This window comes from Diadema antillarum, unplaced genomic scaffold, assembly GCF_040938485.1.
Source record: "Diadema antillarum isolate AM-2024a unplaced genomic scaffold, OU_Dant_1.0 seq00000626_RagTag, whole genome shotgun sequence".
In the NCBI taxonomy this organism is placed as follows: domain Eukaryota; kingdom Metazoa; phylum Echinodermata; class Echinoidea; order Diadematoida; family Diadematidae; genus Diadema; species Diadema antillarum.
In genome coordinates this window covers 331,548-359,166 of record NW_027271547.1, presented here as the reverse complement: position 1 = coordinate 359,166, position 27,619 = coordinate 331,548, and the positions used below count along the sequence as shown (strand labels likewise).

Sequence of the window (27,619 nt, the reverse complement as noted above, 5' to 3'; positions counted from 1 at the left end):
TTTATACAGTTCTAGAGTAAGCATTCGAATGCTGAAGATTAAAAAAAAAACGCAGGTCACAACTGCCTGGCTTTCAAGAGAAGTCGACTAGATTTCATGCGAGAGGTTTGAAGAAGCTTCCGTTGGTGGGATGAAGCTTCCTCTTCCGCTTCATTCCCAGCTCCCCCTCCGTGATCAGCCCTCCAATTCCTTCGGACCTCAGGGAGTCCGATGGTCGCTTGCGGGAGGACGCTTGGGCATTCTCTCTCTTCAGTTTGGCTGGGAGAGGATGCGCGTTTTTGGTGGGACCATTGATGGGGGCGAGGATCTTTCGCGACTTGGGCGGGGGAGCAACAAAGTCCCTGGAGTCCGGAGACTCTGTGTCTGTCCTGCTGCTGTCCAGGACAATAGTGGTGTTCATCATATCACTGATATTGATGGTAGTGCTGCTAGAATTCTGAAGAAGGGCAAAAAGAAAATCCTTGTCATGATGTGTATCTAATAGGCTAGGAAACTCAACAAAACACATTATTTTACACATGTGGAGATGACATAAGGAATTTTTCTGGCGTAGCTGTCAAGAGAAAACGAGTCGTAGAAACGATATGCCAGAACCAATGACTTTGTTTGTACAACTGGTATGAATATGACACCCTTGCATCAAACTACAGTGTATGTCTTTGTATCAAACATTTGTAATATAAACAGGGATGCACAATAAAACGAGCCCAGCTTCATGAATAGAAATAATAAATAAAAGAAAATCCTGTACACACCAGAAACCCCTTTACATGCATAGCCATAACAGAGCACCTCATAATACGTACTATCATTAGTATCATTACTGTACATTAATGAAATGATATGCTCACTGCAAAGTGAAATGTGCATTAAAATTATTTGCAAAGTATTCCATACCTCCAGAAATACTGAAATAATAAAAGTGTTGCAATATTTCTCTAAAGTGTACAAAGGCCTTAATCTTCATACTTTTATCTCGCTGGATTTAAAATTCTGTGGTAATGACACTATGTTTGTAATGAAGAAAAATGACTAATATGCCTGTTTTTTGATGGAAAAACCCAGATCCCCACTAATAAGTAACCCATGAGCTGTATTCCAATGTAATTTACACACCAGACATTAGTTCTTGCAATATGACTTACCGCTTCAGTGGGCTGAGAATTTTCATCCGGCCCTCCATCCTTCCTGTTCTCGCACTTGGAGGCGTCGCAGCGGCAGTCCTCGCCGCAACCCCGGCCGTTCTTGACGCAGCCACAGACCCGGGAGCGACAGCTGCTCTTGCAGCCGCAGGACTGATTGCTGCTGTTCTGCTGGGATACGTGACAAACATACATTTCGATGGTCAATTACTGCTTCCACAATAGCCCAGACTGATAGCAGAGAACAATCACATGGTACCAGTGAGTTATCGCTGCCCACATTCATTCATCAAAGTCGGGCAGATTCCAAAAAACAAATCAGGACAATACCTGTGTGTTACAGTGTAATCAACTCAATGGGCGAAAATTGTTTCCATATCAGGGAGACTTTTGTATTCTCTTATCCATGCAAGAAGTACAGTGTATTGGCTTGCATGATATGAATGGTACAAGGTGGCTTGATGTGGTTTATGGCACTAACACTTACATTCACTGGTTCAATCAATAATCTTAGTGATGAGATTTTTACCTTCATGTGAGGTGGCTGAAATATTTCATCCATTAGGTATCATTAATTAAATGTTAAAAATAATAAATTATTTGGTCTATCGTTTCCTATTGTCTGTTTAATTAGCTGCACATCACTTTCTAGTTCAGGCCACTCCCATTTTAAAAAAGTCCTCGGGACTGGCATTTTTTTTTTTTTTTCACAGCTAACAGTATAGTACATAAAGATGTATACAGTGGACTCCAGTTATCACGAAGTCCTCTGGACCGGCAATTTTCTTTCATTATATCGAAATTTTGCCGTAACGAAACAAATAAACAATAAAAAAACATAGAGCAGATAATATTGCAGCTTGAATTTTTATTTTGTTGTAACCAGAATTTCGTTATATAACTGTGTTCGTTATAACAGGAGTGCACTGTAGATGATAATTTTAGGACCTGAATTTTCATTTTGTCGTAATGAGAATTTAGTCATATTCATGTAATAACAGGAGTGCATTGTATTATGCATGGTGGAGAGGAATAGCTTGAAAAATAACGAGGACTGAATGGGTGTTTAAAAGGATGAAAGCACAAATGATCCTGAAACAAATTGAGTTGAAATTAAAAGCTGTTCATTGTCTCACCTTTGAAGACCTCCTTGCCTGAGCAACAACTCTCCGCGTCCGCTTGACGTGGGGCGTCTCGTGCCAGTCGCTGTCAGAGTCATTTGGCTCGTACTCGGTCTCGCTGTCTGTCAGTTCGTTTTCACTGAACCATTCCTCTATTGTGTAACGCTGCTGCTTGCCTTTCTTGGCTGCGGTGGATTTCTGTGTGTCGCGACACAAAATGAAATACCATTTTATCCAAATTACAGTGATTTACATGAAGCAGTCTCCAAATGACTAGGAATGATAAATCAATGTCATTTATTTTTCTACACAAAGATTAATGATGAAGGACCTCTGTAGCATGTAATGAAGCAAAAGAAATGTCTCTTCTGTTACATTGGGTTGAATCTTTTTACTTGATTGATGACGAAAAAAAGACAGGGTAGACGATCTGTGTCCTTCCTTTCTCAGAAAGTGCAGTGATAACTCTGACTATAATACAGATTTAATTATCTAGACACCAATGGTTGCCTTTCTTTGCAGATCTGTGCACAGTGAACACAATCTTCTGCCTCTCTGCAATGTAGAATTTAGAATCACTCTGCCAAGTATTGATTGTTATCCAAACCAATTAAGTGTTAAAGAAATCAAACAATACAAACCTTGGGCAGAAAAGAGCAAGATTAAGTAACAGTTACATATGAAAAGAATCTAGTTATCATCAACTGCAACTTGTGAGTAATACCTTTTGCATGTTGCTTGAAAGTCTTAAAGAATCAAAATGTGGCAGTATTGTGGCACTATTGATGGCACAGGCAGTACAACTACCGATTTCTCAGCCGATGGGAGTGAGAAATTACATCTCGGGAGCCGGGTGTTTGCATACCTTTTTAGGTTTCGGTGGAGGTAGAGGAGAGGCCTCGGGTGAAGTTAGTACTGGCATCAAGGCAGACTTCTTGCCCTGGTACGAAGCCACTGTCAGTTGCTGTAAGAAGAGAGAACAGACATGTGTCGATGAAAGAGAAGTCAATTCTTTGAACTAACGTTGTGAGAAATTTTTAGAGGAATACATTTGCAATCACTCTGGAGAAATATGGTGAAATGAACGATTTGCTTGTTTTCTTTCATTTATTGTTTGGTTTGTTTGTTTGTTTTTTGTGTACCTGTATTTACATCACATTTACATTAGAAAATGAAATATCTTAAGATTCTATTAACCCGTTGAGGACGGACTGATTTTGCTACAACACGCATTTCCCATAGACACACATGCCCGAGTATACTCGGGACTCGTCCTCAATGGGTTAAGGGTCATCCACTCAATAATTTTTAAAACCATATGCCCTCTACAGCTAGGGCTGCTAAATTCCCCCAAATTTCAGTAAGTAGATTACGTGAAAATAAAAGGTACAGGAGAAATATTACTTGCGCAATGGATTGTAATTACCTCCGCCAAGGGAGGAGGTTATGTTTTCGTTACTGTTGGTTTGTTCGTTCGTTTGTTCGTTCGTTTGTTCGTTCGTTTGTCTGTGCGCAAAATAACTAAAAAAGTAGACAACGGATTGGGATGAAACTTGCAGGAAAGGTTGAGAATGACACGAGTAACAAACGATTAACTTTTGGTAGTGATCCGAGAATTTTGGGGGAATTTAGGAAGGATTTTTGATATTTTGGCAGGGAGGGTCAGTGAACTTGGGAGTTCAGGCTGCACGTATTTGAGGTTTGCATGCATGCACTAAAGTGCGTGCTCTAGTTTCGTTTCTGCAACTGGGGTGAGGCGCGCAGTGTGCAGCTGAGGGTTTATGACGTAACAAAGGCTTCTATATTGGGAAATCGGCGACTTTCAGCACAGCATGGGTGGAAATATCTCTATGGAAGAACAAGATCAGTAGTGAAAATGATTTGCATGCTTGGCGGAGGTCTGCGCTCTCAGAGTGTTTTTCTAGTTCAAAATGTATCTCTAAAGCATGGAAGGGGTGGGGATGTGGTAGAGAACACCCTTATCTATGATAAGGTTAAGGGACAAAGTATCAGAAGTTATCCCTGGAGGTCTATATGCACACCTGTCTAGTCCTCATCATAGTTTCACTCACCTTCTTCAGTTCACTGTTTTCTAGCAAGGTGTCCTGGAGCTGATCATGAATAGTCTTCAGTTCCTCTATCTGCTCCTCCTGTGGAAGAAATGGGATGTGGATGAGAGAGGTGCATAATTTGCACCAAGTGTTCTCTTCAAAAATTTTATGACCATCCTGGGTCCTGTTTTATGAAGAGTTAGAATTGATTATATAGTTGATTTCAACTGTAAGTCTATGGCAGTCTGTGTGGTAAGGAAATTTAAAATCGATTTTATCTTTTGATAAAACGCGGCCCTGATAAGACAAAAAGAGATCCACATTCACAAGTGAAAGTGGTGACGCACTGACTGATCATAACACCATATTCTTTGGTATTCGTTGCCTGCCAGACAGAAGGGCCTACAGCTTGTGCTTTCGGAAAAAAAAAATGATGATTACCTCAAATGATAAAGAGCTTTCAAAACTTTATCGAATTATGTCGCAAACAAAAATTCTATTCTGGCTGCCAGAATTCTGGCGGGAAGGCGATGATGTAGAGATATACATTTAAAAAGGGAAAGAGAGTGAACAGTTTCTGATTGTAGGATGTGCTGCCGTCTGGTTTATTACCCTGTGAACTTTCGATAGGAAGGTTCAAATTCAAAATGATGGTGCTAACATGTGCTGACTAACAGCATTATCTGGGGTCTATTTCACAGCATGCCATCTGGGAAAGCCTTGGGGTAAGACTAGTCATGTAGTCATGTGACACTCCACTTACTTGGAAGTGTAAGCGCTGTTGAAGAGCACTCTCATCGTCCTTTTCCTGCCTGTGAGTGCTGGAATCCTTAGCCTTCTCTGAGGCTGCAGACAGCTGAGTCAGCAAGTACAAGATCTATGTGGCCCAAGTAAAAGATTGTGGAGGAGATATTTCATAAGGAGACATGAAGATGATCTACTGTTCAAGGTTAATGATGCAGAGTATAAACTCAGTGGAAAAGGAGGAGTGGACTGACCATGTCAAGGAAAAAGGCATACAAATTATATTTTGCAAAGCAAATCTCCTTGTCATAAAGTACAGAATTCTGTGGCATATCATAAATTTTGCAGGCTGTATTGAAAGCATAGCGACTTTCACAGTGAATCAAAGTATTGCACCATTTGTGTGTGTGTGTGTGTGTGTGTGTGTGTGTGTGTTTATAACCCTCAATTAAGCATTGATTTCCTTGTTTATCAAATGAGCTCAAGGCTAAAAATTCTGAAATAAGTGTACATGAGACAATGAATTCAAGGAGGTTCCAAAAAGTTGTCAGGGAGATACTTGTATGTCACAATCTGTTCCAAGACATTTGCTCCTGCAACAATTGCTTCCATGGAATATCTGCACACAAAGCCAAACATAAGTTCTACCAACAAACCTAATCCCAATCCAAACCAAACTACACCTAAGACCCTCTCACAACCTTAACCCTAACCCTTTAAGTCCCTGGAGAAAATAAGACCGGAGCATTTGCCGCAGGAGCAAATCTTGTGTCACCGGCACATTCATCCCGTGGGCCAACATGCTTCCCAAATCAGGGAGGCTATTTGTACTCCACAGTCATGAGATGGAAAGGTACAGTATTGGGTACTTTTTGAGGAGTTTCCATTTTTTTGCTCCTACAGAACCATGGATTGAGACTTTAAAGCTCTGTGAGTGATGGATACACACACTCCACCGGTAGACCGGTCTCACCTTGTCCTCATGAGCCCGCTGTATCTGTGTCCTCTCCTGCTCGTGGGCCATCTTCAGCTCGCTCATCTCCTGCTCCATCTCCTCCTTATCGCCCCTCGCGTCGTCGATGGACGACTGGAGTTCAGTCACCTTGCTCTGCAGCTGGCCGACCTCCACGCGAGCCATCACAGCCTGGTGTGGGGGAAGGGGATCACGGCAGGGTGAGGGAGAGAGAGATGGGCGGGTCAAAGGGAGTTGTATGACTACGGACCTCAAGCAACACACATTATGAGCCAAAAGTGCGTGCTCTAGTTTCTGTTAGGGCGAGGCGCGCCGTGCAGCTGAGGGTTTATGACGTAACAAAGGCTTCTATATTGGGATTCGGGCGTATCCGGGCACTTACCCCCTGGGCAACTACCCTCCGGATAACTACCACCCGGATAATTACCCCCCAGGTCTATTCCCCCTTAGGGCAACTACCCCCCGGACAACTACCCTCCCAGGGCAATCACCCTCCAGGGCCATTACCCCCTAGGAAAACTACCACCCGGTCATCTACCCTCCTAGGGCAACTACCCCCAAGGGCAATTACCCCTAGGACATCTACCCCCCGGATAACTACCCCCTGGGTAACTACCCCCTGGATGACTACCCCCCGGATAACTACCCCCCAGATAACTACCACCCGGATAACTACCCCCTGGATAACTACCCCCCGGATAACTACCCCCTGGATAACTACCCCCCGGAGAACTACCCCCTGGATAACTACCCCCCGGATAACTACCCCCCGGATAACTACCCCCCGGATAACTACCCCCCGGATAACTAACCCCAGGATAACTACCACCCGGATAATTACTCCCCGGATAACTACCCCCAGGATAACTACCACCCGGATTACTACCCCCCCCCCCCCCCCCCCCCCCCCGCCCCCTCCTGATACTTACCTACTGGACAACCCTCCCTCCCCGCCCCCCGAAAGTTACCACCCGTCGTATATTTTCCATAAGTTCATAACACCATATCAGAAGATGCACCTTTCTCTTACACTGCCATCACTCTTTTGGCTTGTCATTTATTTTCTACCGTTATAACACATGATAGACGATAAACATAAGAAAAGGAGAGTTGATTTCACTGCAATTCATATTCCCTTAACATTAGCGAGGGACTCTTCGATATAAAGCCATAATTTCTGATAGGATCCGGGCACGGTTTTATGAAAGTTATCAGTCCTGACAAGCTGTCAGTTCCACACAATTACCAATCGTTGTAGGTCGATCAAAGCAGGTCCATGGTAACAAGTCAGTGACTCGAGCTTATCAATCAAGCAGAACCCATGGTTTTATTGAAATTATTAGATACTAACAAGATGTCATAACTGGCAACTTTTATCAAAAGGTGCCCTAATCTGTCATGAGAGTAAAATTACAGCTTGTTTTACATACAAGTAGAATTGTGCTAGTTTTCAAATTAAATGTTCTCGACACTTTAAGAGGAAATCCAGTTCAAATATAAGTTAGTCTCATTAGAAAGAGTAAAATATTACGAGTTTAACGGTATTTTTTTTTTTTTTTTACAAAACACCCCTAGTTGTTAACGAAGTCTTTTGTCCTGCACCCTCTTTTTGAATAGATCTAGGGAAAGTTGTAGTTGACAGAATCCTTTTTACATTATAGGGCTGCTCTGTTTTATCCCGGCCATTTCAAGAGTATTTTTTTTTTCTCAAAAAATTGAATCCTTCTTGGAATAACATGCTCTTTAATATTTCGTAAGGGGTTTCTAATTATCTCACCCAAAAGATGTTTAAAACCTGAAGTTAGGTCTCGACCAAAACCACACGATATGAAAAAATGTTGGGTTTTTTTTTCAATTCAAATAGCTAATGTGTTCGAAAATAACAATGAGAGACGTAATTTTCTGGGGGAGAGTTATTGTAAGAGGGGTGATTGTTTGGAGCCTAATTTTAATAAGGAGTAATTGTCAAGGGAGGTAATGTTCTGCAGTGATCATACCAAGGAGGTGACAATCTCTTCCCACATCCTTGATATACTAGTTGTTAATATGCCCAATAATGCAGTAGGGCAATTCTGAAATGAGCGTTAACGGTATAACAGTAAAATAGTTACAAAATTGATGAAACAATGCAAAGAAAGCAAATTAAGACAGAGACGAAGTACACAAATAAAGATACAGTGCACTCCCGTTACAACGAACACGGTTATAACGAAATTTCGTTATAACGAAGCAAAACTTCTGGTCCCAAAATTATCGCCATTAAAGTCTATGGTACAAAATTCGCTTATAACGAAGACGGTTATAACAAAATTTTCGTTATCACGAAGTCTTTTCTGAGCGCCACTGACAAAGAAAAACAAAAGAAATGCGCTCCGTTATAACGAAATGCGGATCGCATTCGAAAATGCGTAGCGGAACAAGCATTATTAAAGCGTCTCTGCATGAGCGAACGCATCATTAAATGTTCACTCCGTGTATCACGCACAGTTTCCGAGGGGAACTTGCGTTGTTGTAATAAAATAATTTGAATTCAGATAAGGTTTGTTTCATTGTTCCGAAGTCCTTTAATACAAAACACACAGATTCTGATACAACTAAATGTCCGTTAGTTCGGAAATGAAAGAGGGTTTGTTATTAAGCACATTTTGGCGTTATTCCAAAGGTTCGTTAATTCGATAATAAAATATGGTCCTTATTCTTATTCTTATACGGTTCGTTAGTCCGAAAATGATAGGAATTCAAAACGTTCGTTAATCGGAACATTACAAAAAGTATCGTTAATCCATGGTGGAAAAAGGAGAGTACACTAACAAAACTTAAGAATTGCAATCTTTATAATCGTCTTAAGATAAATAAATCTTCGAAATAACTAACCTTTCTCATCTTTTTTTTCATTAACAAAATATCTTCGGAATAACGAACCTTATTTCATTTTCGGATGAAAAAGCCTTCGGAACAACGGACTTTCTGACTAGTGAACCTTTTTTTTTTTTTTTTTTTGATTTATAAACCTTCAGAATGACGAACCTCATTTCATTTTCAGATCAACGAACCTTCGGAAAATGAACAATATATTATTTTGATCTAGATTATGAACTTTCGGAATGATGATTCTGCGGAAATGCGAACCTTCACATAAACAAACCATCGGAATCCCGGGAATGGCGAAACTTCGGAATAAGGAGTCTTCGGAGTAACGTACTTTAGTAAGAAAAGAACCTTTGGAATAGCGAACTGTAACCAAATCCTACACCGTCATTTTCTACACATGTGTGACAACACAAACAACTTTATGCTCTTTTTAAAATGTAATATTTAAACGAAATTAAAAAGGTATTCTCCCATTTCACATAGCTTTCCAGCGTATGATGAGGATTCAACAAACAAATTTTTTTTATGCGTGGTTTCCTTCTTTTCGTTATACATTGCATATTATATTTGTTCGGTTACAACGAAATTTCGTTAAAACGAAAAAAAAAAAAAAAACTGCCGGTCCTGAGCATTTCGTTTTAACGGGAGTGCACTGCACATGAACACACACGAGATAAATCCCTTGTAATGAGAGAAAGAGGAAAGGTGAGTTATGAATGACAGGAATAGACTACCTTCACAGTGGACAGAGAAAAGCGAGAGGGAAGAGGAAGATGATGGGTCAAAACCAGGGCACGTGAGGCATGAGATATAAGCTCCTCAAAATAAAGAAGTGTTACATGGAGTTGTGGTAAACGATAGACAATTGTGGTTAAAAAATATTGCAAAAAGTTTAACTCATTCTGAAGTGTAACATTTCTTCAAAATGTCTTTAGTTCAATGGTAAAGGCATTCAAACTTAAAACTTCTTTTATACTATACTATCAAGAGAAATCCGAAATTTCGGAACAGTAAAAGAAAATACAGATTTAGCGAAAATAGTTTGGTTAAAGGCATTGACATTTACTGGATTACCGGGTAGGATATGAAGGGACAGCTTCGTTTTTTATGAACATAGAGTCAAAATACAGAGGGAGAAATTAAGCTTTTACATAAATTGTCCTAAGTGCAAACGATACAAATCGTAAATCTTTAAGATGTTGTTTTCATAAAATGATATATCAGTATGGCATCTCCGTGATTCCTGGCAAATAATACAAAGAACTTCGTTTCCTGTAGTAATGATATTCTTTTTATTAAAGGTAAGATGGGGGGGGGGGGGGGGGCAATGACCCGGGAGGTAGTTACCCAGGGGGTAATTGGCGTGGTGCACTGTCCTGGGGTAATTTTCGTCTTGATAGTTATAGGGGAGGGGGAGTTGTAGGCTTGCTTATCCGGGGTAATCATCCTTGGGAAGTTATCGGAGGGTGTAGTTATCGGGTGGAAGTTATCTGGGGTCTAGTTATCGGAGGAGGGGGTAATTAACCTGGGGATAATTATCCTGGTGGTAATTATCGGGGGGGGGGGGGGGGGGGGGGTAGTTATCCGGAGGGTAATTATCCGGGGCGGGGGGGGGGGGGGGGGGGGGTGATTATCCGGGGGGGTAATTATCCGAGGGGTAATTATCCGGGGGGTAGTTATCCGGGGGGTAGTTATCCGGGGGGTAGTTATCCTGGGGGTAGTTACCCAGGGGGTAGTTCTCCGGGGGGTAGTTACCCAGGGGGTAGTTCTCCGGGGGGTAGTTATCCAGGGGGTAGTTCTCCGGGGGGTAGTTATCCAGTGGGTAGTTATCCGGGTGGTAGTTACCCAGGGGGTAGTTATCCGAGGGGGTAGTTATCCAGGGGTAGTTATCCGAGGGGTAGTTATCCAGGGGGTAGTTTCCCTAAGGGGGAATTGCCCTGGGGGGTGATTGCCCTTGGAGGGTAGTTGTCCGGGGGGTAGTTGTCCTAGGGGGTAATTACCCTGGAGGGTAATTGCCCTTGGAGGGTAGTTGTCCGGGGGGTAGTTGCCCTAGGGGGGAATTGTCCTGGGGGGTAATTATCCGGGTGGTAGTTATCCGGAGGGTGGTTTTCCAGGGGGTACTGTTCCTAGAACCGGATTCGGGCGACTCTGCACACAATGCAGTACGTATGGGTGGAAATGAGGTTTGCACGTGCGCACTAAAGTGCGTGCCCCACTTTCTGCTAGGGCGAGGCGCGCCTCGCAGCTGAGGGTTTATGACGTAACAAAGGCTTCTACATTGGGAAATTTTTCAGCATGTAGACCTACAGTATGGGTGGAAATCACTGATCTCTATGGAAGAGCCCAAAGAGCTTTTCCCCAGTGGTAGAGGGGAGAAAAAAAAATCTCTTTGGGAAGAGCAAGATCATCGGTGGAAAGTAACTGCTTGGCGGAGGTCTGCACTCTCAGAGTGCTTTTCTAGTTTGGAATGCATTTTGGAGACAAAAGTCAAATTTGTAGCATATTTGTTAATGTACAATAGCTTGAAATGGTCACTTCTCATGACATATAATCTCTGTACCAAAAGGGGCTTAGGCAATAGACTGAGTAATACTCCTTACCAACATGTACCTATATATATTCAGTTCTCTTTTTTAAGGATTTAATACTACTGATTACAGAGGAAGAAATGAAAAAAGTTGAATAAAATAGAAGCAATTACACATTTTAGAAGAAATGAAATTCAGGTACAATAGTACAAGCACGCCTCACAGGATTTTGTTTCACTGGCTTTGCAGCATTCGCATTTGCGAGGGACAGGTGAAACAAAGACCGATTTGAATCAAACAAGGGACTTACTGACTCCATGAGCCACTTGATGCCACACTTAGCTTCCAGCATACTGGTAATGTGCTGCCACTTGTTTGCCTGAGACTTCTCATCTAGGACACAGAAAAACAAGACAGAAGACATCTTAGGAGAAAAGCAGGAGGAACAAGCACATGCTGGATATTACAAAATACTACACTGTGGCTCTGAGCTGCATGCATACCAGAAAGAATAGGTAAGTGTAGCAAGTACAGAAGCAATCCCAATATGTTATTATCCATAGTAACTTTATACGTACCTCTTAATGAGTATGTGTTTTCTCTTGATAAAGATTCAGGACTTGGGGCTCATTTCATGAAGTGGTCAATAGTTGTACGTGTAGTGAGTTATGGCTGGTACAATGGCAACACCTGCAACATCTACGGTTACATAGCTTTGCATTACGGTACCTTAATTTTTAAAGTTGCCACTGTGTGTACCGCTTCATAAGATTGGTACCAGATAACACCAGACAGCTCAATTTTAGCAATTCTCATAATGTGTTTCAACTTTGGCAGATGATGGATGATACATTTGAACTGTAGCCAATATCCTCATCTGTATGGCACAAACGTTACTGTCACCACTGTCCATTACCACAATGAGAAATGTTTACCCTATAGTTGGTGTGCCTTTTGACATCTTAAATAAAGTGAGCCTATTGGTGAAAGTATTCACTCATGCATAAAAAATATTAATCATAATCAGCCTAAATTCACTAAGGATAAAGAAGCCTTACCATGATCGGCGTCCATTATCTTCTGCTGCAGGTCTGAGATCTGGGCGTTGCGAAGCTCGATCTCCGAGTTGAGCTCAGTCAGTCTCGCAGTCACCGACTTGCCCTTCAGTTTCTACCAAAAAAAAAAGGGGGGGGGGGGATTACTTAACGTGGTTCCCTTCTTATTACAGAGAACCATATGAAGAGTTTGTTCGCAAAAACCGATAAGTCCATTTTTGAAGATTTTGAAGTACGGTCTCTGTCATAAAGTACAACATAATACCTTTTAAATGATATATTGGTCACTATATATAAAGGTATATTTTTCAAGTTTTGGTCAAAAGAAGCAAAAATTTTCTTATTATTCTCTTTATTTTTCTTGACCTTTAATTACAAATATCTCCATTTGGCAAATATGGACTTATCGGTTTTTGCGAACAAACTCTTCATATGTACATTCCATTAGTATATCAGGTTCATAAATGATTATATTCAGATATATTCACATATGATAACTGACCTTAATATTTCTGATAAAGTCAAAAAATTTCCAATTTATACCCCTGAAAATGCTGAAATGTTACACATGATTATCTACGATAGAAGTGATGAAAGTATCCATGGGAGATGTGTAAATTATTATTTTTTCTCCAGTGACAAATACAAAAGTCAACAACGCATTGATATGGTAGATTTGAAAACTGAAAGGAAGGGTTCTTGAATTACAATGAACCAAAATCACAACCAAATCCCCCCCCCCCCCAGAAAAAGTGTCATTAATTTGAGCAAACTTAAATTAACCAAATTGGGGCAGAAATATTACTGGTTGAAATGAAATCATGATTTCATATTGACCAATCGAAATGTTTGGCAGAATTTCTACTTCATATGGATGAACACATCAGCTTTTGAAGAGTACCACATTGAAAATGCAGTAATTTTAGTAATTGCCACTGAATAAGATTGACTAAAGGCGGAGTTAAAAAGTGGAAAAATTAAACCTATAGCCACAATTACTAAAACACAAATAGCTAAAACTGGGGGAAAAAAAAAGAATACCTTGCAGGCTGGCTGAGTCATATCACCACTCTCCAGCTCTCGGATGTCCTTGGACAGCAGCTTGCGGTCATTCAGGAGTGACCCAAGATGTCTCTTGGCTTCATTCACACTGACCATTACTTCCAACTCGTGATCGATCCATGACTGAGGGGCAGAAGTTCAAAATTCAGAGTTCAATACCACTGATTTACAATGGAAGGGTGACAAGAAAAAATGCCTGTAATATCAGGGCTTGACATTTACTTTTTTGTCTGATGGTCCACTTGGGCCACTAAAATCTTCTCATCTAAAATTTTGGTGGCCTGAGAAAGGTTATGTAGTGGCCCGAGTTCGAGCAAGAGTAACAATCTATGTAGAATCTTAGTCGTCCCATCAGATAAATTTGGTTCCCTGACACCAATTTTTAGTGGTCCCGGGCCACAATGCAACTGCTAATGTCAATCCCTTGTAATATGAACTATCCTGAAGTCTGCTCATTGAGGAAGGATGTTGAGTCATAGAACATGATGCATCCTGTATAACTATCCATTTATTGTGAATTTGAGCTGTACATCTCTACCTGTAGAGCAGATCTGTCAGTGAGTTCCTATACATGTGTAAAATTATGTTCTAGATTCTATGTAAGTTTAGAGTATACGAATTTACTCCAAAGCTAGATTTGACTGGCATTAGCAACTAGAGAGGGGCCGTCAAAGGCGGCAGACCCACGCCTAAGTACAAAGTCGGGGTAAACATAATGTGCATTTGGTCATCTACCAGAATTCGGCCACTTAATTGCCAGTGTGCTTTATCACCAGCCAGTGAGTTCTACCAAAGATCGTACACTGAAGTGTACGATCTTTGGTTCTACAGTCACATCACACGCAAATCACATCATTACACATACGGTATTAACACTCATTCACGTACAGAAAAAGTCCTTAAGTCTCCTCCAAAAATCCATCGAAAATCCCAAATTCCACCATCAAAAGTGCAGAATCGGAACTTTTCCAAGCGCGCGCGAATTAAGTCCAGTTTTAAGAGTATTGTCTACGCGACGGGTCGCGGAAAAAGCGCTAAAAATCGAGAAATACGCCGTTTTCTTGCGGGATATTTTGATTATAGCAAGCCGAGAGTGTGATGATATCAAAGGTCGTATGAGTGTAAGATCTTTGATGGTATCCACAAAAGCGCAAAAGAAAAACAAAATTTACGTATCCCCATGGCAATTACCCCTATGATTAGTGTCTACGGGAATTATTCAATGCAGGGGTTGAATGCAAATGTCTACTGCACCAGTATTCGGCCACCAACGAGCGCCGCAACGTCCCCGATGCAATTTTGCACCAACAGTGTAGAGCGCGATGCATTTTCAGCGGCCTTGCACACGCATTGACATTGAGCGCGCATATCGTGCAGTGTGACTGCGACCGAGCAAATGCTCCTCCAACGAAAAAAACAATCAATGTTAATTTGAAAAATCATCAAAATACGGGCCAGTTTGTGATGACGGAGAACGAACTTTCATAAATCTAGAAGGACATAGTCCCTCAAATAGGCCTAAACGTAAATTTCGGAATTCTTACGAACATTTGAGCAGCGAAGTCGGATCGTTTGGGAGTTTATGTTTTCGTATGGTAGCGGAAAATCGCAAAGTGAGAAACGGGAAATTTTCGGAGTGGTCACTATACCATGGGGTCAAAACTTCAAGGTCACACAGAATTTGCAAGGGTCAACCGATTATCACCAAAATCTAATCGATTCTTTCCTGCCATTATCCAAACATCCCCATAACATTTCGTGCAAATCCGTTTACCCGTTCTCTTGTTATCTTGTACACAAACAAACAAACAAACAAACAAACAAACATACGGAACCCTTTACATAACCCCCTGCTGATTTTCATCGGCATGGGTAATTAAGAGCTAATTACAGTTACTCAACAATCTGAGAAAAACCTACCAAGTACAAAGACATTAATGGAATGGTATAATTTTGGTTGAGACGGGGATTCAGGTTTTAACTCTTGGCAAGATATTTTAAAACCACTAACAAAATATCTGAGAGCATACAAATTCTAAGAGGAATTAAAAGTTTATTTTGACGATAATTGGTTTTGAAATGGCTGAGATATTAAAAAAAGGGTGGTCCTAATAAAAGGCGAGTCCCACTTTTTATTAAGACCACTTTGTTTTGCAGGGCCACACTGCTTTGCTTTGTTTTTGGATATCTTAGCCATTTCAGAACCAATTTTCATCAAATAAACTTTTAATTCCTCTTAGAATTGTATGCTCGTTAATATTTTTTATAAGTGATTTCTGATATCTCACAAAAAGTAAAACCTGAATTCCCATCCCAACCAAAGCTAAACTATCCCTTTAATGACCATCTCACTGGTGATGTCACATCCTTTGTGGTAGGAATATTACCAGCTTACCTTGACTCTCTTTCCCATGCCTTCCAGTTGGTTTCCTCCATCCTTCTGGTTCCTGGCAGTCTTCTTCTTCTCCAGAGCTTCCCTCAGACGTTTATTGGCTGCCGACGCCTGTCATTGACACCAACCAGCAAGTTTGAATAGACACTTAATTCCTGTTTGAAGATTCACCTTCCATCTCATTTTCAATGCAAAATCTTGTAAACATAACTGTTTGATTTTCAAGATTTAAAATAAAAATTCTATGTGCATATTCTCTAAGTTTGTATCAGCAACGAAAGAAACTACACATATCATTACATAAAATATACAAAATAGGCATATCATGACATGAAATATACAATCTAGAACACTGCAGTAAATTTATATCTGTTAATCTGAAGATGTAGAATCAATTATGCAAACTGAGTTAATAACTACCCACAGGATTGTCACATCATTATTTATGATATCAAATCGACTATACTTTGCTGAAGATTTTGTTGTTAGACAGTAGGGCAATGCGGGGAGAATACAAGTACAGACATTTCATCTCACCTCTTCCATCTTACGTCTGAGGACATTCTGCGTCTTCTCGTGCTGCCGTTCCATCCTCACGAACTCAAACTGACGCTTGCGGTCCTTTGATAGGAGAAACCAAACAATTCAGAGCGTATGAACTGCACATCCTTCAATAAATGTGGCTTCTTTGATGAGTTAATACCAATGTGAACTCTAGTTAAACAATAATCTGGCATTGATGTCATAAATACTTTGGTTAACAAGAAAAATCATTCATAATCACACACATGAAGACCTGTCTGATAGCAAATGGATGAACACGATGCAGACTGAAAATGATTACACTGGTTTGATTTATCAACTGTATGCAAGCATATAAATGGTTTGCAAACAAAACGTATAAACAGGAAAAAAAAAGATCTGAAAAGTGCCTGCTTTTACACCAGCACTTAAGGACTATAAATTGATAATGAACACTGGTACAACCAGCAATCATTTTTGCTTTTATTTGAAAGTTCTGTGCTGTGCAGTCACTCACTTTTGCCTTCAGTTGTAAGACCTCCTTGTCCTTGGCCTGTTTCCACTGCTGGAACTTGGATGTCTCCTCCTTCATCTGTTTCATCAGCCTCACCCTAGCCTGCTTCATGGACTGAGGGAAGCAACAGTACACAGCCATGATCACCAGTGTTTACATGATAGGTATTTGTCATTTTAAATGACAAGTAAACTCATACATAAAGTCATGAACACCTCTAAACATGGTAAAAGTAGACACTTCTTGGCACAATCACGTACAACATGGACAGAAAGCCATAAATATTTGCTTCCGTGTTGTATGTTTATGAAGGAAGACAGGTTTTGCTGCCATTATACTCACTGTTATATCTGTGTTCAGCTTGTTGATTGTAAGGTCACTCCTCTCCTTCAACTTGATGAGTTTGGACTGCGCAGTAATCTTCTTTTTCAGCTCTCCGATCTGAGCCTCTAGCTCCTGGAGTCTCTTTCGGCGCTGTTCACTCAGTCTTTGGGGTGTGGAAAAGAAAAGGATGATAATTACAGCTTTATACAGTGACACCTTGTTATAACAGGGACAAAAAAAAGGACAATTGCCTAATATTACATCAGGTTTCTCATAAAATACAGAAATATAAAGAGTTGGGACCTGGAAAATCACATTGTTACATAAAGAGGGCTGCGTAATATCTGACCTCTTTTTAACCTGTTGAGGATGGGCTGATTTTGCTACAACACACATTTCCCATAGACACCTGTCCCGAGTATATACTCGAGATTTGTCCTCAATGGGTTAACAATGTTCCACTGTACCCCATTAAAAAAATTCTCCTGACTACATGTACTGATTTGTAGGTGATTTTATGTTTCATATCTTATATCAAATACTTCTGAAACAAAAAGTCACCATTTTTCTACTTTTGTATTGCATGCTACATACATGAAAGGCAAGATACCAAAACTATGTCACATATTTGATGATTACTTGAAAATCTGATCAATTATACATGACATGCTAGTAAAGCACAAGAAACGATGAGTTAGTGAAACGATGCACAAATCATACATCTGCAAAATTGAGGTCAGAATACACAAAATCAAGTCACAGGGTTTAATATTATGATGTCTTTGTTGTGTTGGTAGGAATCCCTGAAGACTATATGGTGTACATTGTGGTTGACAATGTAATTGAGCAATTTGTAAGTGTTGAAAATACAGTGGACTCCCATTAAAACGAAGTCCTCATGACCGGCAGTTGTTTTTCGTTACATTAAAATTTTGTTATAACCGAACAAATAAAGAACAAAAATACATGATAATGATGTGTCCTGAATTTTTACCTTGTTGTAACCGGAATTTCGTTATAACTGTGTTCATTATAACGGGAGTGCACTGTACTTACTTGTTGCTTGCTGAGTTGGCCTTGGTGGCTGTCAGTTCGTGACTCAGCGTATCTCTCTCCCTGAGCAATGTGTTGACTTGGTCTTCCAGCTGTTTCATTGTGGTCTGTAAGTAAAATCCCATTAAAGCATGATTTATAGTAACTACATATAATAGTCATTTATAAAATTCATGTACCCCATGTTCACTGTAATTAATCACTTTCTCAGAAAATGGGCACAAAATTATAGCAAGAAGCCAACATTACAACACATTAAATATGAAAGAGCATTTACTTTATTTAATTTCTTGATCACCATTGACCAACAATCCTATAAATTTCTTCTGAAAGATTTCTTTGTATTTAAAGCTCTCATTCAATATGGCTCACTGTCATCAATCAATAGCAATGTTTTTAAAATCTTCTTCAACAGAGAGACTGGTTAAAGTTGACCACAAGACACCAATGCCTTGAAATACATTGTAATTGCACAATGCTTCTTCTATCTGGAGACTAGATTTTTTCTTCTGTTCCTCTCTCCATGTTGTTTATTTTTTTCCTCACCTCGTACTGAATTCTCATGACCGCCATCTTTTCGTCGCTCTGGCCCATCTTCTGGGCCAGTTCCTGCTTCATGGCCAGGGCCTGGTTCAGCTCGTGGAGCTCCCTACTCAAGGCCGCCTGGCGCAGGGTGTGGGTTTTGGTCACGTCCGGTGTGGTCGTCCCTTCACCCTCGGATTTGGGCTGGCCCTCCGGGGAAGAGTCACCGTTTGTTGGTGATGTGGCAGTCTGATGGGATGATGGGGACAAGGGACGAAAGTGAACCATTAACGAAATACAAGAGTATCACTTGTCTGTGTAGCGCTCGAGAATTGTTCAAAGCAAGGACATAAACTGTCTTGCAATCTTGATTTAACAACACAAAATATGTTGTCATTCATAGTTGCCACCAACATCAACATTATCTTGCTTCTACCATTCCTGACAGCATCCAAAAAACTGTGCTGGTGCCAATGTTCTGATGAAGTGACAAGTCCAGATTTTCAAACTTACGCTGCAAATGCACATACAGAAAATTTATGATTCCACCACACTCAAAGTACTTTTGGATTTGACTTAAGATGGTGGGTTGACTGTACTTCTGTTCTAATAATGCTGTATATTCACAGACTGGACATGCTGAATCAGAGAAAAGAAATCTTACTCTGCCACAGAATATTCATATAAACGATAAGCAATGATTCATGAAATATAAATGTAAGGGAATCATACTGAAATAGGGAAATTTGATTTCTGTAATAAGAGGAAAAGCTGGAAACTACAATCTTTGGTCATTTGCCTTTGAAAGTTGGCATGATTGGATCGATATAGTGAATACAGCAACAGGTAGAAGAGATCTACACCCCCACTCACCGTTGGTCTAGAGCCTGGGTCTCCATATAATGTCTCTGCGTTATCGTCCTCCCGTTGGTTCTCTGCCTGGAGTTCCTGGATCTTCTTCTGGAGGTCCTTCATGAATCCCAGCTGCTGCTGGACCTTGGCTGTGTCCGGCTGGCCCTCCTCGGTCACCGTCATGTCCAGGGCTCCGATGCTCATGTCCGCCCTGGCCCGTAACTCCTCCAGCTTCTGACGCAGTTTGTCTTTGGACATCTCAGCCTTTGTAAAGACAGAAGTATCATACCAGGTAATCAATTATTATCATTTATCCTGCATTGTTTTAGGTAAGAAAGAAAGGGGAAGTGACAACAAGCACATAGAAAATTAAATGGATGCTCAACACTTTATTTTTGTGTTATCAAGATCACCACCAGGAAAAGAGAAGGGTACTACCCTTAGCAAACATACCACCATGATCTTTAACCATTAAAAAAGCATCCAAAAACACATATAATTCCATTATCTCAAACTAGCAGTCAAAAGAATGTAAGGTAAAGGCCCTTCAACACGAATAGATGAAAGTAGCCCTATTTTGTTTAAACATGCAACCCCTCAAGCACGAGGTGGACTTTCCTGGCATTAATTTTCTGGCAGGCACATGTAGCACATCTGCAAGCAAGTACACTTGAATCTACAGTCTGTATCATACACAGGATGACAGTCATATTACAAACCTGGGCCACAATACAAATCAGCATACACAACCCAAAATCAAACAACTAATATGATCCTCCCTCTCAAGACTAAAAAGTCAAGTTTGTACTTGGAACTGCAATGCATTTCCCGCTAACCTGTACGACATTCAGCACAAATGGCATGAAAACTTTGCAAAACCAGAAATTGTCATCAATCTCCAGAGAGATTGCGAGTTGGCGAGAAGAAACCTGTCCTTATTGAAGACCTTACCAGGATTAATTTTTCACAGAGCTGGGTAGTCTGGTCCACAGATGCCTGAAGTTCCTGTGACAGTTTGCCATTCTCCTCCTGTGGAAAACAAATGAGATGATAAATGCTCATCAAACAGCAGCAGATATGTCCACTGAAATTATCTATCATTCAATAAAATTAAACTAAATCCTCAATGAGTGCAGTCATCACAGCATGAAATTGTAACGGGAGTTCCTCACTGTGTTGCATTACGAGCAGTGTATTCAATACACATGTTAGTCACCCATGAGCTTTCCAATATTGAAGTACAAATGAAAGGATGAAGTGTATGAATAACACATGATGTGGATTAATCTTGAACTTGAGTTCTTCATGCAAAGCCTTACACTCAAATAAGACATGGATATTGTTCTATATATTTACCTCCAACTTCTTGTTTCTGTCCAACAATGTTCTCAGGTCAGCACTGCCTTCCAGGCTGGACAGATCAAAGGGGAAAAAATGATAAAGTCATAGTAGATGAGGAGATAAATGATGTGAGTGAAAATCATCTTGATTTTCAACACACTTCTCATCAGCTCCTCCACCATTAACCCGTTGAGGACAAGTCCTAAGTATACTCGGCAAGTGTCTATGGGAAATTTGTGTTGTAGCGAAAAGCCCGTCCTCTATGCGTTAACAAAATTAAGTCCTGGAGTTGTTTTACGGTTGAAATTACCATCTTGCATTCACTAACTTGGCTTCTCTGAATTTGACTGCATACAGTATCTTATATTGGGGAAATGCATAGATGGAACAGACAGTAAATCCATTAAATCTGCAAAAGATCAGAAAAGATATTTGCAAAAATTTGCCAACTCAAGAGGGAAACAGAATCTTTCACCTCCTTAACATGTGTTGCCAATCTAAATATCAGATGTTAAATTAGCATTTAGGAAGCTTTTGAAAATTCTGCTACCAAAACAATTACATGTGAACAACAAAGGGCTACCATATGCAATAGAAGTTCTGCCCATTAATAAAATATTATTGTGACATTAGTACTGGTATTCAATGCTATCAAATGAATACAGACATGCATTTACCTTAGACCGCCCGGTACCCCCTCTCCATTGAGAATCTTGCCTTGAAGTAGTTGAATTTGGAGTTGCTGGACCTGCACAGAAACAATTTCAAAACAAGGACCTCTCAATAATCTTTATGAGGTTGAAATCAGTCAACATTACAATACAACTATGTATGGAATGCAGTGCACTCCTGTTATAATGAACACGCTTTTAACAAAATTGTGGTTACAACGTAAAAGTAAAAATTCAGGCTGCAACATTATCCACTCTAGATATATTTCTATTGTTTATTTGTTCAGTTATAATGAAATTTTGATATAACAAAAGAAAACTGCTGGTCAGGAGGACTTTGTTATAATGGGGGTCCACTGTATGTAGCAATGAGTATCGAAAACTATATGAAGTCATGCCTATAAAGAGGGCTACCCCTTCCATTTCATAATGATAAAGAAGAAAAGAAAAATCATCCATTCATTTTGTCAATGTGTTCAGAATAATCTACTTTTGGCCCATCAGTGGCTCAATCGCTATCACTCTCGAAGGGTCTGGCACCACAACATGGAGTGAAGTCATCACCCCTCACCTGCTGTTTAAGCCTGGCTAGCTCTGCTGTCTGTGGATCTCTGTTAACGATGGGTTTGTTCTTGATGCGCCTGGCCCTGTCGGCATAGCGGAGTGTGTTCAGAGTCTCCTCCAGGTTAGAGTCGGCTGGACTGACACACGCAATCATCACCGTCTGGCTGTTACCGCCGAGAGAGTCTGGACATTGATATAACAAACAGTTTTCAACTGGAGCAGACTAAGTTAAACAAGCAAAGCATTCTAGTGTCATGTAATCTATGTTTTTTTCTGGAACATTGGAAGGAAATATATGTGGTTCACATACACCAGGATACAAACGATTTCAATGAAACAGAATAAGACACAGCATAATTATGAAGTGTATCAGCTGGTACGTAGCAGCTTCTTGTTTCCTTTTTGAAATGTTTTGTTACTGAACAATGCTTAAGGATCAAAATCAGCAAAATTTGGTTTCTACTACCCGGCAGTGACAGCAAGCATATCTCGGTTTCACAGGATTTCAAGCTCACAGGTGAAAGGGAGATGTTTATCATTTGTGTAAGCTTGACAACACCACAAAGACCTGCAGCTTTGTATTCTTACCTTGTAGGAGTCTTGTGAGCTTTGAGTCCCTGTACGGGACGTGGGCTTTGCGGCCATTTTCATCTCCTAGGGCACTAATGACATTACCAAGGGCAAGCAGCCCCCGATTGATGTTAATACCTGATCAGAGGGGCAAAATGCACAACAGAAGTCAGTTTACAAAATGACAAAACGTTCTATGTTGCTTCATTCAAAATGTGTTCCATGATTTACAATAAATGTAAATAAACAAATAAATATAATGCCTTAAAAACAAATGTAATCAAGAAACAGTCAAATAAAAATGTTTCATGTCTAATTCAGGGCTCGACACAAACTTTTCCTCTGGTGACCCATTTGGGCCGCTGAAATCTTTTGAATTGAAATTTTGGTGGCCTGAGAAAGAAATATATTGACCCACAATAAAATGAAACATAACAATTTATTTTGAATTTTAGTTGCTTGATCACGCCCTGAAGAGATAAACTTTTTGGAAATTTGGTGGCCCAGCATCAATTCTTAGTGGCCCCGGGCCACCGCTGACGTCAAGTCCTGTAACTGGCAGAATAGGCTCAAGAGGTCAATGGGTAAAGTGAGTATACAACTGCATGCAGAAATGCATTCTCAAGTTTAAAATATTCTCATATGGAGGAAAAACATGTCTGAAACTCAAAAGAAAAAGAAGATAAAATCAAGTCCCGTATATTTCCTTCTAGCGTCATACTCTTCTGCACATAACAGAACACTATGGCACCATTACAACATCATTTACTTCCATATGGGACAGAGTCTGACTACCCCATATGTGACTAACCTTCCTTTAGCCGTTCTCCTTGGGCCTGGGTGCGTTTAGCTCGCTCTGACCCAGCCAGATCTACCAGATGGAACTTGGCATGGCAGCAGGACTCGCTGCAGAGCAGGTTTTAAGATAGATACGGACAGAAACAATGTTGTCATTAACCAGTGATTTTATGTACCTTCTCAGAAGGAATAAATTTCTTGATGAATTCAGAGAGAATAAGAGTTATTTTCCAATCACCATAAAAAGTACATTAATTATCAACAAAATGTGCTCACTATTCACTGTCAAATGTTGAGATCCGAGTAGACAATTTGAATATTGATCTTTACAACATTAAACAAATCTAAGGCACATCTGAAAACTGCTGCAGGGTTTGTGGCTGCAGGTGACGAGTTGAAAAAAAAAAAAGAATGAGGTCAAAATTAGTACGACATGGAAAAGATGGATAAATGGATATCCCTTAGGTACTATGATATTCACCTTGAGTCTTTCTGCTGGAGATCAACATAGATGGTGAAGATGGCATGGGAACGACTGGACTGTAGGTTCATGGCTGTGGAGCCTGTTGTTCTACCAACAGATCCCTTCTCCAGGCAACGGAACATGTCAGCTGCACTTTCCACAACCACCTCTGACAGGCCAGCAACCTATTATTCATCAACCAGAAATTGAGACAAAACACTTTAGAAACTGTGATCATAAAGCTGCAAACAGCTGACCATGGAGACATTGAGTAGTTATGGTCTTGTTGAAAAATCAACTAAGGGGCTACTTTATAGACAGTGCATCATGTGAAGTTGGTTTAATATGATACATTTACCTTCAAAACAAAACAAATAAAAGGAAGGTCATTTCAAAACCATCGATGCTACAGAAGTGTCATCACCAGATGATACTATCAAAATATTGCAAAACTTGAAACAATGATGATGGGGCACAGTTGCAAAAGGGGCACAGTTGCAAAAAGTATTTGCCCCACAGACCCAAAAGGGTAATACAAGAAGGGCTACTCCATATTTTACCAGGCAAGAACTGGTCTAGGTTTGTGTGACTTCAAAATCCAGTTTGCCATGAATGAAATGACCAACGGAGCTTTAAAGGACAAGTTCACCTTCATAAACATAAGGATTGAGAGAATGTAGCAATATTAGTAGAACACATCATTGAAAGTTTGAGGAAAATCGGACAATCCGTTCAAAAGTTATGAATTTTTGAAGTTTTTGTGCAGTAACCGCTGGATGAGAAGACTACTGCAGTGTGTGAAAAAACTTAGATGTCACATGCGTACAACAATATAAGGAAAATATAAAGAGAATTTCACAAAATTTCATCATATGAAAAAAGTACACATTCCCCCGACTCGTTACCGACAAATGTTATGGGTAATATTATTCCCCCTGCCTTTAGAAAGAGGCAAGTCAAGTGCTCTTTTATTATGCGAAAAAAGTGAAAATATGTTGAATTTTCTTTATATTTTCTTTATACTGTTGTACGCATATGACTCACAAGCTGTAGTAGTCTCCTCATCCAGCGGTTCCAAAACAGAAATTTTAAAAATGCATAACTTTTGCATCGATTGTCCAATTTTCCTTAAACTTTCACTGATGTGTTCTACTAATATTGTTGCATTCTCTCAATCCTTATGTTTATGAAGGTGAACTTGTCCTTTAATGGGCTTATTTCATTTAGATTAGCTCAAAGCCAGTCATCAGTCATTTTCGGATGAGAATGCCTGATCTTGTTTTCACTGTCTCACCAACCACTTAGTACAGTCTGCTTACCCTGATTCCTCCAGCAATGTCTTCTCGGATGGCCAGTGACTCTTTCTTCTGAGGCATGAGCAGATCGTTGATGTCTTCCTTATAAATCTGAGAAAAGTAAATTCATCATCAGAAAAAGGAGAGGGAACAAAAAGAAAATTAGGACAGTTGTTTTACTGACAGAAAGCAATTCTGACCTCCCAATAGCATAAATACTTATGGAAAATACGACCAGAACTTAAAAGCATTGCTTGTTCCTATAAAGGCTACTCAACCTTTTTATTTTTTTTACAAAGTCATGTAAGTTTCAATAGTCAATAACAGAAAAGCTGATTACAAAAAAATAGTGCAACAAAGAGTCTTATATTGTAATCTCCAAAATGTTTCATATTCAGTCTAAGTGAGTCTGTAAATTGCAAAGGCCCTGTCACACTGCAATATGATGTATAGAGCTTAGAACAATGGTCAATGTGTTTGAAATTTTAGGCTTACATGTTGGCAGAAATTATCATTTGTTTGTGACGTGTTTGGCATGACCTACATTGTATTCATTAGCAGTTTGTTGAGGTAGCCCCCCCCCCCCCCCTTCAAGAAAAAAATTGTTTGAACTTGTCATTTAAAGGCATGTCGCAAAAGAAAGGTTGCATGGACGGATTCGCTCACCATGAAATGCCTACTAAGATATATGCATTGGCAACATTTTATCAATGACACAACAAATCACAGCCTTGACACAGATCGGATATACATTTACATATCACTGTACCTAATGTCAAAAAGATAACAGAAGCACAAGACTGATCAATGTGCTATGAAAAACAGATTTTGGCAGAGAATTTGAGTGAATTTGAGCCTACTTGACAAAGCATACACGCTTTGTCAAGTTTTGATTTTAAAATATCTGTGTCAGGATTAGTTTGCTCTATACACTGCAGCTGCAGTATGACAAGATCTTGAAACAAATGCGCTTTGCACCAACAAAAATAATATCTGACGAACATTTGTAATGTCTGCAAACAAAAGACATTGATCATGTTACCAGTGGAATATTACTCTTGTGAGGTTAAAGAGAAGAGTAGTCAGCCTGATATGACAGTAACCCCTGGCCTTCATGACTGCTCACCTCAAGGTAAGACACCTTCAGGATGATTTCCACGTCCTTCTTCTCCTCAATGTCACGGAATATCCGTCTGATGACCCTTGGGATGACCCCCATGTTGACCTCGTCCGTCATGTTGTAGGCATTGCCCATAGCGTAGGTCTTTCCAGAGCCTGTCTGGCCATAGGCTAAGACTGTGGCGTTGTAGCCTGCCATGGATATACAAATTGTAAGATAGATTACATGCACAATAATCTGCATCACTGTTCACTTACAGTATGACAGATAATCCATCCAGGATATTTTGCAGTGTATGAGGTTCTGGTAGCAAGAGCACAATGGGGGGGAGGGGGGGGGGGGCAGCTCGACATGCCTTTTGCATTCATATGCATCTCTTTCATCAATAATAATGACAATCAATACTTTTTAACATCAGATTCCCAAACCAATACCATCCAAACCTCTATCTAAAAATGGAAATAGAAAGTTTCAAAAACTTCAAAATATAGTAAAGGCTTACTTCACCAACCTTACATCTACACCTCATGGATCAATCATTTAGTTCTAACAAAATTGTAGGTCTTACTATCTACAGAGCTTGTGAAACTTCAATTTGAAACCAAAAACTTGCAATGAAGATAATATCGGATTAGCAAGTAATATAATAGACTTTAATCATACACAATTTGTACAAAGCAAACTCTATTTTCCATCCTCAAATATAACTCTTACTGCCAGTCAACACCTGAAGGTCAAATCAAACCAGTTCTAACCTGGCTTCTAACTTAAATCTAAGTTAAATGGCATTACTCAAATTGTGTCCCAACTTCACTCCTGAAATTCACACGGACCTTTGAAGAGACCATCAACAAGATTATCCACCACCCTCTTGTACACCATCTCCTGTGGGTCCTCCGGCTTGAAGACGTAGTCATAGGTGAAGGCCTTGTCCTTGCCCAGGACCACCTGTGGCTCTCCCGGTGTGAATGACAGACATGGCTGGCATCCCTCTGACACCTCCTTGGGTATGAGAGGTCGGGAGCGAAGAGCAACTCGTACACTGATGTCTTTCCCTTGCTCCTCTGGCAT

The 27,619-nt window shown here is 40.1% G+C and overlaps 1 protein-coding gene across 1 annotated transcript; it reads right to left on the bottom strand.

Moving 5' to 3' along the window:
- Nucleotides 1–93: 93 nt before the first annotated feature.
- Nucleotides 94–27,619, bottom strand: LOC139736141 (chromosome-associated kinesin KIF4A-like). Its single transcript, XM_071646872.1, has 27 exons — nucleotides 27,382–27,619; nucleotides 26,555–26,739; nucleotides 25,453–25,539; nucleotides 24,152–24,318; nucleotides 23,684–23,778; nucleotides 22,891–23,010; nucleotides 22,310–22,485; nucleotides 21,745–21,815; nucleotides 21,083–21,137; nucleotides 20,678–20,755; nucleotides 19,748–19,990; nucleotides 18,899–19,123; nucleotides 18,356–18,459; nucleotides 17,318–17,462; nucleotides 16,979–17,089; nucleotides 16,477–16,560; nucleotides 15,943–16,050; nucleotides 13,527–13,670; nucleotides 12,489–12,600; nucleotides 11,741–11,823; nucleotides 6,032–6,202; nucleotides 5,078–5,191; nucleotides 4,336–4,413; nucleotides 3,129–3,227; nucleotides 2,279–2,461; nucleotides 1,146–1,310; nucleotides 94–436 (listed from the first exon to the last, which is right to left on the bottom strand). The coding sequence occupies exons 1-27, from the start codon at nucleotides 27,617–27,619 to the stop codon at nucleotides 95–97; spliced, it is 3,783 nt and encodes a 1,260-aa protein (XP_071502973.1). The 3' UTR covers nucleotide 94.

Excerpts from the sequence above, each read along its gene's own strand:
- LOC139736141 (XM_071646872.1), bottom strand. The coding sequence starts at position 27,619 with ATGCCAGAGGAGCAAGGGAAAGACATCAGTGTACGAGTTGCTCTTCGC. Across the intron at positions 21,138-21,744 it reads GGGGTACCGGGCGGTCTAAG|CCTGGAAGGCAGTGCTGACC; the intron begins GTAAATGCATGT and ends TGATCTGTCCAG. Across the intron at positions 18,460-18,898 it reads TCATGAGAATTCAGTACGAG|ACCACAATGAAACAGCTGGA; the intron begins GTGAGGAAAAAA and ends TTTTACTTACAG.